Raw genomic sequence first — 15,610 nt, forward strand, 5'->3', positions numbered from 1 at the left:
GGTCAAAGTGGAACTCTTAACAACCTCTTTTCTCCCTGTTTACATTTGTGCATTTAATATGGCAAATCTCAGGCATTCACGTTTGAAGTGGTTGAATCTACCGTTTTTATCCCATTCACTTTAAACATTTAATAATATTTACACACTTTATAATAGATTTATTAAAAAAAGGGATAGAATGTTTGGCATAAAAGATAGGACACGCAATGCACTGATATATGCCCGACCTTTTTGTTAGGGGTTAGGGGTGGTCTCCTCAAAAACTAGAGGAGATAAATACACACAATTATGCAGAAGAAGAATAGTACAAATTTAGAAACAGAATAACATTAGTATGGCTTGCTTTGCAACCACACTAATGAAAATAAACATAACAATAATTTGGCTTGCTTTGCAACCACACTAATATGAAACATGACAATAGTCTGGTTTGCTTTACAACCAAAACTACAATAACTAGGCCGAGCTGTCTGACTCTGTCTAACAATAACTGTTCTTCAGCATTGGTTCATTTTTCCCCAAAACGGTGCTGCTTCCTGACCCAAGACCTAACCCCCATTGCCATAAACTGTCAACAAAGTAGGCAAATAAATACAATCTCCACGTTTCAATAGCTTCCTCCATATACTGTATATGGGACAAATATACGATTTGGGAGTCTTTTTTTATATATATATATATATTTTGCTATGCCAATGTACATTCTCCTTCCCAAAGTTCTTTAAATCTCTTCATGAGTAAATTAACCAGGGGTTCTCCATAAAGCCTTTTGAAAGCATTGTTTTCTCTAGTCCACGCCCTAGTGGTGTGCAAAACTCAGCTTTCCAAGTACTGCATCCTGGAATGTTTTTATGGGGTTATGTACCCAGTGCTATGGCCATTTTACGTGTGTTAACACACCACTATAATCTTTGTCTACATTTATGCCATAATGTAAAGGACATTATTTTGCTTAAATTCTGCACAGGAATCGCATTTATTTAAACTGCAATTGTATACATCAAAAAAATGTAAACAAATGTAAACGCAAAATCAAAATATTTACACAATTAAACTTGGACATATATTCCAAAAAAAAACATGAAGTATAAAAATGGTCAATCACATAACGGGGACGGGTGTCATCAGTTTGTAATGGAATATCATTTCACCCTGGATAGAAACTCTAGAACATTCTATATTACTCCACCTGGGAAGAAGTGCTCTTGAGTGGCTGATGCAATTCATGTATAACCAGCCACACCTTTCCTTTCTACATCATTTACACAGAACATAAAAACAGTTTCCCTGTAATCCTTTTCCCTTCTGACGCAGTTACAGCAATGTGTCCATCTGAGAGATCCTTTACAGCTGATCCAGTAGATCACCAGTTCTCTGTCTGTGTGTGCCAAGATCTCTGCAGGTAAGGCACAGATATGTGCGTGTTCTGTGACTTATATTTTTTCAGTGAGGAACCTCACGATACGTACGGTACTCTTAATTTACTATGCAAATATATAAAGTTGAAATACATACACATCTCATGTGAATAATGCCATGTGGATGTTATTGTGATTAAATCCAACTCATAAATACAATGTACAATATTCAGGTCGCCGTCAGCTCCACAACGAGGAGTTACAGCAAAAGGCCATTCAACATCAATCAAGAAAAATCGAATTTCAAAAATAGTAACAATAGAATTTGAAAATAACTGAATATTTACATTCCCTACTTACTTAAAATATTCACAACAGCACATTCTGGATCTACAGTCCCTAAAAAAACTCAACAGACTTAGAGGTGTAAGGCCATTGGTCAGCCAGTGTACTGCTCAGAGCTGCTGGTGGAGACCCTGCCTATCTCTCCACATAGATCGCGTCTCCCTGTAGATCAGCGGCGCAATGAACAGGATGCTGCCTCCTGTCTGTGGGCAACACACCACACACAAAGGCAATTATTAAGGGTTGGAAACGGAGTACCATACATAACTGAGCTATTAAAATTGTCATTGTATATATCTAGCATGCTAGAATATGCATCAATTATTTTTTTTTACATTTAAAAAAAGGTTGACTTTATATTAGTTACCATGACGATGAAGAAGTAGAAGACATACATCCATCCCAGTCTGCTCTCGATCATGGAAACGAGGTACTGAAAGACAGGGAATGACGGTGAGACCATTGCCAATGGTTACTAGCCTGTTGCTAGTGGTGTTACCAGTCAGTTTCTGGCGGTTACCAGCGGTTACAAGCCTTGTCGTGGAAATAGTCATCATAATGATAATATAAAAGTATATATAAATGATATAAACCTTGTGTACATTGACATTAGTCCACTAATAAGGCCTTTGTTAACATTCTCCTTGCTCCTAGAGGTGACTCCCTTCCTCTCTCTAAACAGTGGTTACTAGCCCGTTGCTTGTTAGTCACCTGCCCCCCGGCCGCGCCGATGCTCCCGGTACCGTCCACGATCCCGGTCACGGTGGCCAGTGCCTCCTGGCTCCCCCGTAGGGCATCCTGACGGCCGAGGTCAGCAGAGATGGCCGAGCTGATCATGTTGGACGGACCACCGATGAAGAAGCCGGTCAGAGCGAGCAGCGCAGCATTCACCACTTGGTCAGCCGGGGAGTCTGGGAGGAGGATGGCGGGAGGAGGAGGAGGAGGACAGAAGAAAGGTAAATGTGAAGTCTTTAAGTCCGATTTTACCTTGAAAAGCTGCATTATTGGGGTAAGGATACCATAGTGCACTCTTACTACATGCATCTCCATGTGCGTAACCCACAGGTGGGAAACTCTTTTCAACTGTATCAGCTATTCTTGGAATGTATGTGTGAGCACATAGGCTAGAGCAGTCATACTCAAGTAGCGGCCCGCGGGCCTTTTGTGGCCCGCGGGGTGTCTATTAATGGCCCTCGAGCTGTTCTGAAAAGTTTTTTTAATTATTAAAAAATAAAAAATAAAAAAAAAATAAAAATCGTGCTGGGCGCTCTTATTTTGAAACCGCGCGCCGCGATCTTAATACGAGGCTGGGGGTTGCAACGATAAACAGATAGCACTCCAGCCCACAGACCGCTCCAGCCCTCCCAAACTCGAGGCAGACAGTCCATCTCAGCAGCAGTCAAGGCCGATTTAGGGTCGTTTTCGACGCAGAGATGTAAGCACGTAATTTACACAAGGGACTTGTTTTAGACAAGTTTTGATTTACGGTTCCTTTAAGGTTCCTTAAGGATTGCGCGTGTTGCAAGGGGATTCTCCGCCAGAACAGTAGGGGGAGCAACGAACGAATCTGTGGGCGTGGAAGTGGAAATCGCTGGCTTGTTTATATTTATAATTATCATAATACGTTCTTGTGTTTTCTTCTTCTCCTTCTTCAAAATTCTTCATTCGCTTCTGTCACAGCCTTTTAAAAATGGCGCTATTATGCTGTAAAACCGGAAATGTGAGACTCCTGAAAGGATGTGGTTAGCTGGCCAATCACAGTCTTTGCGAGCTGCGTAGGGCCGTAGTGTTTTAGTCGCATAGTCAGGAATTTTGGCCGACGCACTTAAGCACGTAAGGGGGGATATTTTACCGCGCAAGGGGGGGTTATGTATCTTACGTGCTTACGCGTTACGTCTAAAACGGAGCATATATCGGCCTCAGTCACACGTATACCGACCGGCCCCTTGAGTCACTGAAAAAAAAAATTGTGGCCCCTCATCATTTGTACTTGAGTACCCCTGGGCTAGAGCATTGGGTGTTTAGGCTGAAAATAGGATGGTTATGTATTTTTTAAACAAAGTCATACAATGGTGAAATAAGACTTTCCACTGTATTCACATATTGACTAATTTCAGTCCTACATTTTATCAAGAAAACATGAGCGACCGAAGTGACATACCAAAAAAATTAGTTCAGTATATTTTGAATCACCTGGACCAGTATCCACATATCAGGCCGTAGAACTATCGTAGGGTACTTTTGTCTTTTGATCCAAGTGTGGTTCAAGCCAGGCATTGAAGTTGTATTTAGAGATTTGTTTACATAAGCTGCAGCTCTGGCATCAAGAACGATGACAAAAACTAACATATAAAGAATAGATGTCAAGGATGACCTAGCTAATAAGCTCATATGCCAACATTGGCATAACTGCCCTGACCCCTGACTCGAGTCAAATGTGATTTAACCATCACCAAGGTTTAAATAGAGATACCCATTTGGCTAGCTCCATCTTGAAGCTAAACCAAGTAATTACACATCAATTATTACACAGCTCTTCTTAATGCTTTAGAAAGCTCCATTCACTTCAATGGGCCTTCCCTACGTTCGGCGGTCAATTATTTTTGCATAATTGACCGTTGCTAATGTTGGGAAAAATAACCTGATGAGCACATCACATGGCAGACACATTACAATATAGTCAACTCTTGCTCTAACCCAACGAACACAAACATGATAATATATAGTCAGGTCAAGGCCAGAGCCGAAGGCCCCATTTCCCAGGCAGATGGTGGACACTCAGACAATGCACCAGTCCTCAAGAACGGGAGAGCCACATTAATTTATCACACAGGAGACATTTTGAGAGCTCTTCCCCGTTAGGGGAAGAGCAGAGGAACCAAGAGATACCTCTGCCCACACCAGGGGCCTGAGAGCCACATTAAATGATCACACACGAGACATTTCAGGGGGGCACTCCCCGTTTTAATTGATCACACCGGAGACACGAGGAACTCTCCCCCGTTACGAAGCTCTCTCAGGGCCTGGGAACCAAGACCAAACATAACACACAGAACCACACACACCTCAAACGCACACACCTCATCGAGAGGAGGATACAGCATAAAAACTGCACCACACAGGGACTCTTAAACACTTCTTCTGAAGCAGACCTTCCACGGAGGCGAAGCTCCGGACGAACTATCAGCGCTGATTAGGGACTTAGACATATTCGATTTCTCACGCTTTATGACTCTGTATAACCGTTGCCACTTTACTTAATAAATCCAAGGTCCTCGTGCCGATAGACTTTATTACCTCTCCGTCTCATTTTATCTGGTCCAGTAGCTAGACAGACCGTTTTTCCCCACAATTTGGTGACCTCCGACGTGATTTTTTCTGAATTGAACACGCAACTGGGAAACGAGAGACGGAGAGCGGCACGACCTCGGGACCCCGGAGCACCGGACCGATTCCTGCAGTCTCACCTCGCGATCGCCCAACAAAAGGTAGGCAGAACCTGTTGATAAAATCCAAACTCTGCATAGTTATATAGGAACCACATTAGGAGGTGAGACTGTGAGAGCGGTTCGCTACGGGATATCTCGTGGGGACGAATAGGACTGCATCCCAGCATTTCCCCATAAACCCGATTGAACCTGAACGCGTGACACATCGAATATCGGCTCGTTGCATGGTGAAGGAATACCCTCGAGACCATAGGGCCTATAAGAATCGGGCATAGTGATACAAGACTACCGATGGCCAAGTAATGGATGTGTAATAAATACACTTATGTCTTAAGGGGGTTAGAGTTCCTCGGGTGGGGTTAGAGTCCCCACCTATGTCTAAAGGGGGTTAGAGTCCCTCGGGGGGGGGGTTAGAGTCCCCACCTATGTCTTAAAGGGGGTTAGAGTCCCTCGGGGGGGGGGTTAGAGTCCCCTTCTTTGTTTGTGTATTAAATAATTCTATGTGGTAAGAAGGTTAGAGTCCTTTATCAGGGTTAGAGTCCCTTTGCAGAGGAAACGGTGCCTAGGGCACGAGTGACACACAGAGAGACAGTGGGTGTATGCGCGTGAGAGAGAGAGAAAGGCTGTGAGCGACTCTGTGTGCGCGGGTACGCAAGAGGCGATGTTTTTGTGTGTGCGTTTAGAGGAGACAGAGTGAGAAAGGCTGTGTGCGTCTCTGTGCGCGTGTACGCAAGCGGTGACGTTTCTGTGTGTGCGTTTGGAGGAGACAGAATGAGAAAGGTCTGTTTAGGTGTGTGTGTGAGAGGGAGCGAGAGAGATAGACAAGGAGAGCTAAAGTCGGAGGACGACCAGAGGGACCATTTTCCCTCTAGACAGTTGGAGGTAGCGATAGAGTGCGTGTTTTTCTAACAATGAACGGTTGTTTCAAGACCACGAGAAGGGACTCTGTATGGTTTTCAGGCCCAGAGTGTAATCCCCTTTCCCATATGTGTAGTCCTCCCATTTGAGGTCCCCGTCCACCATATTTGAAGTCCTCTACTCCACCTCATGTTGTAGTTCCCCTCCCTAGAATTGTATGGAAGTTAGAACCTGTGAGGGTGTTTTGGTTCGGCCTGACGAGGCCTGTACCAATTTCGGTGGTCAGCTTCTAGTTTTGTGTATATAGAAATTTGGAAAGGGGGAGCAGTATTAAGATATATATAATAAAGTGAAAAGTTATTTGTGAATGAAGGGACAGAAGGATCTTTTTGTGTGTAAGAGAGTTATTAGGCCTTGTTCCATGATGGAGAGTTGAGGATGTTGCATTCCAGGCTTATCTGTTTAACGGTCCTAGCTGCTGCTTGACCCTAAGGGGAGTGAGGAAGGGTGAGAGAGAGAGAACACATTTCCCCCCCCATTTGTCGAGCTACACCATTCAGGCAGTACAGAGAGACACACTAACACACAGTACAGAGAAAGGAAAGAGAGTGTGTTCAACTGAAAGCGTGTGGTGGCCATACGCCATAAAATACCACATATCCAAGGAATACAGGTAGAGCTCTGTTGAGTTTTCAGGCTTTGATAAATTTGTAGTTCCCCGTCTGCCATGTTTGAAGTTCTCTGTAGTCTCTGTCCATAGGTTTCACCTGAACAACCCCTCTGCTGGCCGAGAAAAGGAACTACCACTGGTTTCTCCCACACCCAGCCCCCGGAGCACGCTCGCTTCAAGGCGTTATGGCCGCACCCAAAGTGGGAGGGAGACACGCAGAGAGAGAGAGAAGCCACATTCCACCCTTATCTGTTGTCTTGCACCAAACAGCACCCCGTACTGAGGAGGGAGAGAGAGCGTGTTCTCCTGAAGGAGGGAGAGAGTCACAGGGAGACACACAGTGGATATTCACATTATGGCTAATTTGTTTTAGTTTTAGTTTTGTTTTTTGTCTTCCGAGGACAACAGTTATCATTCATGATGATGAACATCGAAGTTCATAAGGAGGTTGATACTTTAATAGGACAACAGTGATGCTAATCTAATGCAATTGGACTAAAGAAGGTGTTGCTATTAACTAAGTGATTCATATTATTTTCACACAGGAAAGAATAATTGAATAAATATGGATATGATAAAGATGAGGATAATAATTAAAAAAAATATATACATAAAGTAAGAACGTAATCTTGATAAACTGTACAAGTAGGACTACACCTATTAAAATATGGGGTGTATCTCTTTGGTCAAGGATGACAGGTGGATTGATGCCACATCTGCTGGGAAGGGATCCTACATGCTATGTTGTCAATTTGGATTCGGAAGTAGTGGGTTTACCTTTCAAATGCCACTACTGCTGCTGCAACACTTTAATAATTTTAACTCTGATAAATTACCTTTTGTTTTATAGTTTCCCTGATGTGTATCCAATACGCACACACTTGGCTGCATAGGGCAGATGGGGCTGAAGACTCTGTCTCCATCCCTCCACTTTGCGATCTATACTACCATATGGGTGGGGGTTGATTGTATTCCAGGTATGGCATCCTGCAGCGAGCCAGTATGGAAGGCTGGTTAGCCAACGACGGGTAAGATCCCACCTTGACACCCGGGACGACCTAAGGCAGACACAGTCACGATTACTTGGCAGAGTCGCTGTGGGCACTGGCTCACTTGATCATGAAGTGACGAGCTGCAACAATCATGGGAAGTGCCGGGTGGGGTGTAGGGTGGAGGAGAAACAGGAGTCGGATATGTCAGCTCTTGCAGCAGAGGTGGTCTTGGAACGGGGCATGTCGCGTTTTATTTTATTTTATTTTACCTTTGTGGTATAGAAGGCCACTAACGCATGTACGTTTTTTCGGTTTAGTGCATGACTTTGGAACAGCGTGGTTTCAGGCGGCTGATGGTAAACCCACCCATATTGGGCTTTGGATTTGGACATACTGGTTTCGATTTCCCTTCCCAAAAGATTGGTTTCAGTTTGCTGATGCTTAAGGTTAGACGTTTCGACGTTGGTTGCACCAACGGCGTTCTTAGATTTGCTTATCATTTAATGCGCATGGTTTTGACCATTGCGCAAGGGGGGAGGTATTGAGGAGAATTAAAATAAATAAATAAATAATAATGATAATAATAATAATAATAATAATTAGAAAACAAGGTTTTTCTTCACCATACTTGCAAACAATGATTGACATCCAGCTAAATGAGTGTGAAATACAGTGTTCAACAGATGGGTAGAAGCAGTCCCATCAAAAGACCAAAGTGCGGCTACAGTAATCAAGTTTCGGACTAGAGAAGTCATGACAAGGTTTGGAATTCCGTCAGAAATAAGCTCAGACAAAACGTTTGTTCAGAGAACACTCAAATGAGTTATTCAACATTTGCATGTCAAATAAAGACTAGATTACGCCCCAATCCTCAACCACAAGGTATGGTGGAAAGAGTGAATGGGACGCTCAAGACAAAAATTAACAACATTTGTGCAGGCACTAAATTGAATTGATGCACTACCACTGACACTAATGAGTTATCGCATGAAAACTAACAGAACGACGCATCTAACCCCGCATGAAATGCTTAAGGGTCGACCCATGCCTTCACTTAACATTCAAGGGTCCCAAAAGGGACTTCCATTAGAGTAATTAGAAATAGGATTAAGGAAAATATGTTTGAACATCTAACTGTTGTACATAAGTTTGTACTTCCAGCAAGAGAAACACAAAGTTCTAGGGCCAGAGGAGGAGCCAGATGCAGACACGCCCGGAGCCGACCAACTACCCAAGGATGATGCAATCAGATTTCGGCAGGGATGGATGGAGAGCCCAGTGAGCGATGGGCACTACAGGTGCAGCGGGTGCCGTCCAGGCTTACCTGGGGATCGAGTATACACCGGGGAGTTTGGACGAGGGACCACCAGAGGGGCCCGACCTGATCTGGCTGGAGAACATAGAATAGACCCCCTGCACCACTGTCCAAGAGCCCCCACGCAATGCAGCGCACCAATACATGAAGATCATCCGGCCCCGGCGTCCTGTTTCCACCACCGTATGCTGAAACCCCACCACCACGCCCCTCCCCCCCCCGCCTGTGACGTGCTAGTAACCTCTCCAGGTGGGCTGCCCCATTCCCGTCCCCGCCAACGGCACCACCCCCCTCCCACCTGATGCACCCACGTCGCCCGGACCAGGGATCTGCGTTCCGGTACCAGGGGCTGCGGCCCGTTCCCTTAAGGCTTGAGGGCGCCCCTGGCTGTATTCGCTTCTGTACGCTTCACTGTTTTTAGCCGCTCCCATATCTATGCCCGTGTCTACGCAACCGACGCCGGGAACACAAATGTTGTTGTTTATATCGCTGTCCCACTAGATGGAGCTCGGGGATACACACGGGCGAGATTCCAGGGGCCTTGATTGCCCGTTTATCAGATGAGGTCCTGAGCGCAGTTGAATAAAAGGGTCTAATGCTCAGGTGGCGCCTTGCGTCCACCTGCCCGTGATGACGCTGAGGACTATTCCGTGGTTTCTTAGTTGTTCCCGTGCCCCGGGCCTACCCTGAATACCCCATGCGTGTGATTGCTTATTGTTACACGACCAGTTAACTTCTCCTCACATCCTTAGTGTGTGGTCATCTAGGGATGGGTTGAGGGGGATTGCCATTCGTTGTGTACCTCATATCTTTCTGATATTATTATTATTTTTAGGGACACGTTTCATGGTTGCATTTCTTTCCTGTGATTGTTATTGTGTAGTGTTTGTGTGATTGTTGCATTTTTGTTTATATCGTTATTGTTTACTGTTAGTTTTATCGTTGCATTTTGTTGTTGTTGTTATGGTTTGGTGTTGGTTTTGTTGTGTATCATCTGCTGCCAGTATTGTTGGTATTGTCTGCTCGCGATGTAAGGCCGGGGTGGATGCCACCCCCTAGGTGGGGTGTGTATGGCATACCCATGTCTGAAGCATGGGTAGCGTTTCTCCCACGTGGTTCCCCATACACCCGGCCCAGCGAGTTGTTTTAGTCCCATGCTCATGGTTGTTTGTGATTTTTTTGTTTATGACCATTTTGCCTTCCTTCTGTTATTTCTAATGGTAGTCCCGCGCTGGAGTCCTATCCCTCGTACCCCTAATGAGTAAAAGTCGTCTTGCGACGACTTGAGGGGGATATGTTGGGAAAAATAACCTGATGAGCACATCACATGGCAGACACATTACAATATAGTCAACTCTTGCTCTAACCCAACGAACACAAACATGATAATATATAGTCAGGTCAAGGCCAGAGCCGAAGGCCCCATTTCCCAGGCAGATGGTGGACACTCAGACAATGCACCAGTCCTCAAGAACGGGAGAGCCACATTAATTTATCACACAGGAGACATTTTGAGAGCTCTTCCCTGTTAGGAGGAACCAAGAGATACCTCTGCCCACACCAGGGGCCTGAGAGCCACATTAAATTATCACACACGAGACATTTCAGGGGGGCACTCCCCATTTTAATTTATCACACCGGAGACACGAGGAACTCTCCCCCGTTACGAAGCTCTCTCAGGGCCTGGGAACCAAGACCAAACAAAACACACAGAACCACACACACCTCAAACGCACACACCTCATCGAGAGGAGGATACAGCATAAAAACTGCACCACACAGGGACTCTTAAACACTTCTTCTGAAGCAGACCTTCCACGGAGGCGAAGCTCCGGACGAACCATCAGCGCTGATTAGGGACTTAGACATATTCGATTTCTCACGCTTTATGACTCTGTATAACCGTTGCCACTTTACTTAATAAATCCAAGGTCCTCGTGCCGATAGACTTTATTACCTCTCCGTCTCATTTTATCTGGTCCAGTAGCTAGACAGACCGTTTTTCCCCACACTAAGCATAATTGACCGCTGTCAAGGAAAGTGATTTTTTTTGCCACCGATTCACATCTTTTGTAGCACTCCACAAGTAGTCCGGTAACTTTCAACCCCAGTGTATTCGGTTTCTGAGCGACGTCAGCTGAAGCCTACTGGAAAAAAAACACTATGGCCACTATGGATGAGTTTTTGACTAACTTAAAAATGTATGGGTAATAAGGCGATTTTTATGCTTGGTTAAAGGCCCAAGTGAAAGACTTCTCAAGATGTTTTTCTCAGGAGGGTGGCTGGCGTCTCCCTTAGGGATAGGGTGAGAAGCTCAGCCACCCGTGAGTAACTCGGAAGAGCTGCTGCTCCTCTGCTTAGATAGGAGTCAGTTGAGGTGGTTCGGGTATCTGGTAAGGATGCCCACTGGGCACCTCCCTAGGGAGGTGTTCCAGGCAAGACCAGTGGGGAGAAGACCTCTGGGAAGACCCAGGATTAAGTGGAGAGATTATATCTCAACACTGGCCTGGGAACGCCTCGGGATTCCCCAGTCAGAGCTGGTCAATGTGGCCCGGGAAAGGGAAGTCTGGGGCCCACTGCTGGAGCTGCTGCCCCAGCAACCCGACCCCGGATAAGCGGTTTGACGCTGAGGATGAAGAGGATGGCTAAAGTCTGAGTGGTCGTTGCCAGTGAAGATAAGACAAAGAGAGGACAGCAGCACAGAAAAGGGCAGTGAAGCGAAGCAGCAAAAAGTTTTGGATGACAGCGACATTGACAAATTGGAAGAGATCGACACTATTTGAAGTAATTTTTTTTGTTTTGGAAGTAGCCGTGTAATAAGTGGGATAATGTATAGAATGTAGGCATTATCGGGAAATTAATCCCAATTCAGTCTATTACGCCACATCCCGAGTTCTGGCCAAAATACATAAATCGGGTGTATTATAATCCTAGGACATAATTACCTTTAAAAAGAAAATCGCTTAAATGAGATGGCCGACCCTGGCACAATCCTCTGACATAAATACAGGAAGTGAATGCGTACCAACGACGTATAAACTCACTCTATGGCATCAGTGCCAATTTAATCAATAAACTCCCAACTGGTCCACCCCTGTCCTAAAGGACCTCAACTGGCTCCTGTTCCTCACAGAATCAACTTCAAGACCCTGGTCCTCACCTACACAGCCCTTCCCCAGCTGGCTCCCCAAATGTCTCACTGACCTTCTTCCCCCTCCAAACCCCCTGGACCCTCACATCAACCTCAGCCCGCCTTTTCTCCACCCCCTCTCAGTTTTGGGGACAGAGCCTTCCCCAGGGCCGGGGATCGCTGAATGAATGAAAGTGTGTACAGACTATTGATTATTATTATTACGAGTGATTGTTGATACATATAATGCTAGCAATGTACAGATAGTGATGACGATCACTTCGTCACCAGAACTAATTTAGTAGAAAAGTGAAAAGGGACTAAATCTGCCTTTCCAATTTCAGACATTAATGGAATACCTACAGCATACAGATATGCTTTGGTTTTCATACAAATAAACACATTTGAGATCCCATTGTCTAGTTTGCCGAGGTTAGGTGTTAGGCGAATCAATGTGTAGCTGCAATCCATGTAGGGTAATGGCACAAAGTTGGAGAAGATTTGCCCAGAATTGCTGAAATACGGTTATTTTGAAAAGTATGTTGGCATTTTGGTTTTGTGGCATGAGGCCTTCAGCCCTCTCTGAAGTGGAATTACGCAGAGTGGGAAACAGTCAGTATGCGGATTGGCACCTTAAAGTCTGAGGCTGGGTTCTCTCATAAAAGGATGAACTCGTCAGGTTAGGGGGAAGGGCTTTCCAAAGTGGAGGAGTTCAAGTATCTTGGGATCCTGTTCACAAGTGACAGGAGAAAGGTGCATGGGACTGACCCCCATATGAGGGCAGCGGGACAGAAATACGTTTTAATCTGCCCTTGGAAGCCTGAATACATGTAGTGTAGTGGTATTGTCTCGGACTCAAGACCATGAAGTCGCAGGTTGAAGTCCAACCTCAACCAACCATTCTGTGAAGCATGTCATTACATCAAATAACGTTTACTATCAGGAATTCATAAAGCCGTCATACAGTAGGAACCCGTCATGGTTGCTTGCAACTATATTTATTATTATAATTATTGAATAATTATAACTAACACAGCAGATAATTTTGTGAGACTGCTGCACCTCTTCCACTGGCCTGCTCCCCTTTCCAACACACTGTGATGATATGAGCTGAATTATTTGCACACAGGATTTGGCAATCAAGTGGGTTAAAACCATATTAAGCCCAATACAATCATTTAGCGCAATTCGCGAATACCTGTTATAATTTAGCCGCAGTGCACGAAAAGGACATCCGTAGCCAACATCTTGGTGGTAGCAAGCATGTGATCCCCAGGAGGATCCACATTGGGCTCAGAGAGCAGGCAGAGGCCAATTGAGTGCCCTGGAGGCTACGATGAAACTCTCTGTTATGAAACAACATGGTTGTTAATGCTGTGGTTCCTCTTAAAATTGAACTAACTGTCGTCCTCGTCAACATGTGGAACAATTCGTCTTTGAGTGGTGAGGAAATCAATGGACATGTGGATGATCTCAATAGCTCTGCTGATAGACAACTGTGATGGGCAACTGTGTCACTGGGTCCATGTTGTTAGAAATTACTAACTTTATGCAAGGTCTATGTTCGTGCAGTACTCGGCATTGACTCTGTCCTAAAAATACAATATTATATATACATCAAAAAAGCGGTAGCTAACGTTAATTGAATCAAGCAAACAAATAGCTGTTGTTTTTGCTCCAAAAAGCTTGACTTACCTTGAATTTAACATAAGATAGTTCCTTCAAATTAGGGCTTGCATAGACAGTAACGGTATTATATCACGGTATGTTAATTTTATCTTCTAATTTCGATATAAATGCTTCTGAAGGGGTAAAGTACTGGTTAGGCAGCAAAACTGCATACATTTCTTTTCTCAAGTTACTTCCATCTCTGAAAAACACTAAAGTTTAATAGTACGGATTTGTTTCTCCACTTGCTTGCGGACCTTGCCGTATAGTTTTGCCATTTCAATTTGGCGGAAGTGTGTGCGAGCAGGTAACGCGTACCTGGGATTGAGTGTTTTGACCATATCTTTAAAGCCCTTTCTATCGACATTTTGAAAGGGAACCATGTCCTTACACAGGTAAACAGTGACAGCGTTTGTTATCTCGTTCCACTGCTGGCATTTTGTCGTAAGGACTGGCTTTGTAAAATGCCTGCGGAAGCAATGTCTGATATGCAGAGACAGCTTCACGCTACCAGTGTCTGTCTCGTACGGTGTGGAATGAGAGCTTGTGAAGGGACTATTGTGCTAGCACACAGGTGCGCTTGCTGCGCGCCTGCGTGCTTGTGCAATAGCATACTGCCATAAGGTGCGTTCACACCAAAATACACATTTGTCGCCCGTTCACGTTGTCGCCCAAGTTTTGCAGCGTGACAAATCATTAACTGTCGCTGTGCAAGTTTTGTCAGGCGAATTTGCTGAGGTTCAACCCGGACTGCATTGCAGGCAACGGTTTATGAACGTTTAACTGAACTAACTTTAAAATGTGTGAACTGAACTTTGAACTAGTTCACGTAGAACGGGAACTTTCCCAACACTGGGTAGAGTTTTAGTAGGTCCAGGGTTAGGGTTAGTAGGTCCAGGGATAGTACAGAGGTAGAGGTACTTACGGCTGTAGCCGACCAGGGCTCCCATGGCCAACAGAAGACTGACAGCCAACACCGGAGCTCTCTTCCCTAGGAAGTCTGAGACAAGACCCTGCACTGTGCCTCCTGATAGAACGACAGAGAGAGAGAGAGAGAGAGAGAGAGAGAGTGAGAGACAGAAAAAGACTGACAGAAACAGTCCACTATCAGCTGTTATACCCGTTTATTCACTCAGTTTGTCAGTCCATATTTAAAACCACTAAGTTCAGTCAAACTTTCTCTGTAGGATGCAACATAGATGCGTGCTGACAGAGATGCTAGTGGAGGTGTGAACTAGTGCTGACTCACCGACGATGCCTCCCACGTCGTACCAGATGGACAGGCGGTCGGCTTGTGCCTCCTTCCAGCCGTAGTTACTACTGAGGTAGAAAGGGAGCCAGAAGAAGAAGGAGTAGTTCACCAGCTTCAGGCAGGCATAGGCCAAGGAGTACTGAGACACAAAGTCAACAACAGCTAGTTAGCCATGTGGTCAACATAAACAAGTAAGTTAGCTATTACCTTAATTCCGATAGGAGGCATGGCCAGAGAGTACTGCAACATATAACAAGATACTAACAACTAGGGATGGGCAAAATGATTATTTTCCGGGAACTCGTTTTTTCAATTCAGTTCACTATAACAATTCGTTCGTTTGATTCGTTCGTTTTGATTCGTTCGTTACGTCAGATTACGTCATTTTTCAGGGAATCTCACAGGTGTCTGCCCCCCTCCCCGCGAGACGTCCCTGACCATAATTTAAGCGACTTCTAGGCTCTACCCCGCGTGAAAATCGACAAGATATACTATATATTACAACCAAACGTCCCACCAATATTATACCACTTGCTTACTCTCTATATTTCATTCATGGTTTTATATTTTTTT

General features: G+C 44.8%; 1 protein-coding gene across 2 annotated transcripts in view; it reads right to left on the minus strand.

Annotated features, from left to right (window-relative positions):
• Positions 1-10: 10 nt before the first annotated feature.
• Positions 11-15,610, minus strand: part of slc37a3 (solute carrier family 37 member 3) — a 33,765-nt gene continuing 18,165 nt past the window's right edge. For both annotated transcript variants that reach the window (XM_056587965.1, XM_056587964.1), the window contains exons 11-15: positions 15,035-15,176; positions 14,711-14,812; positions 2,415-2,614; positions 2,071-2,136; positions 11-1,906 (exon numbers count right to left, since the gene is read on the minus strand). In XM_056587965.1, the coding sequence (XP_056443940.1) occupies positions 1,814-1,906; positions 2,071-2,136; positions 2,415-2,614; positions 14,711-14,812; positions 15,035-15,176 (603 nt within the window). In that variant the 3' untranslated portion in view covers positions 11-1,813. The remainder of the gene's footprint in view (positions 1,907-2,070; positions 2,137-2,414; positions 2,615-14,710; positions 14,813-15,034; positions 15,177-15,610) is intronic.

This window comes from Gadus chalcogrammus, chromosome 4 (assembly GCF_026213295.1).
Source record: "Gadus chalcogrammus isolate NIFS_2021 chromosome 4, NIFS_Gcha_1.0, whole genome shotgun sequence".
In the NCBI taxonomy this organism is placed as follows: Eukaryota; Metazoa; Chordata; class Actinopteri; order Gadiformes; family Gadidae; genus Gadus; species Gadus chalcogrammus.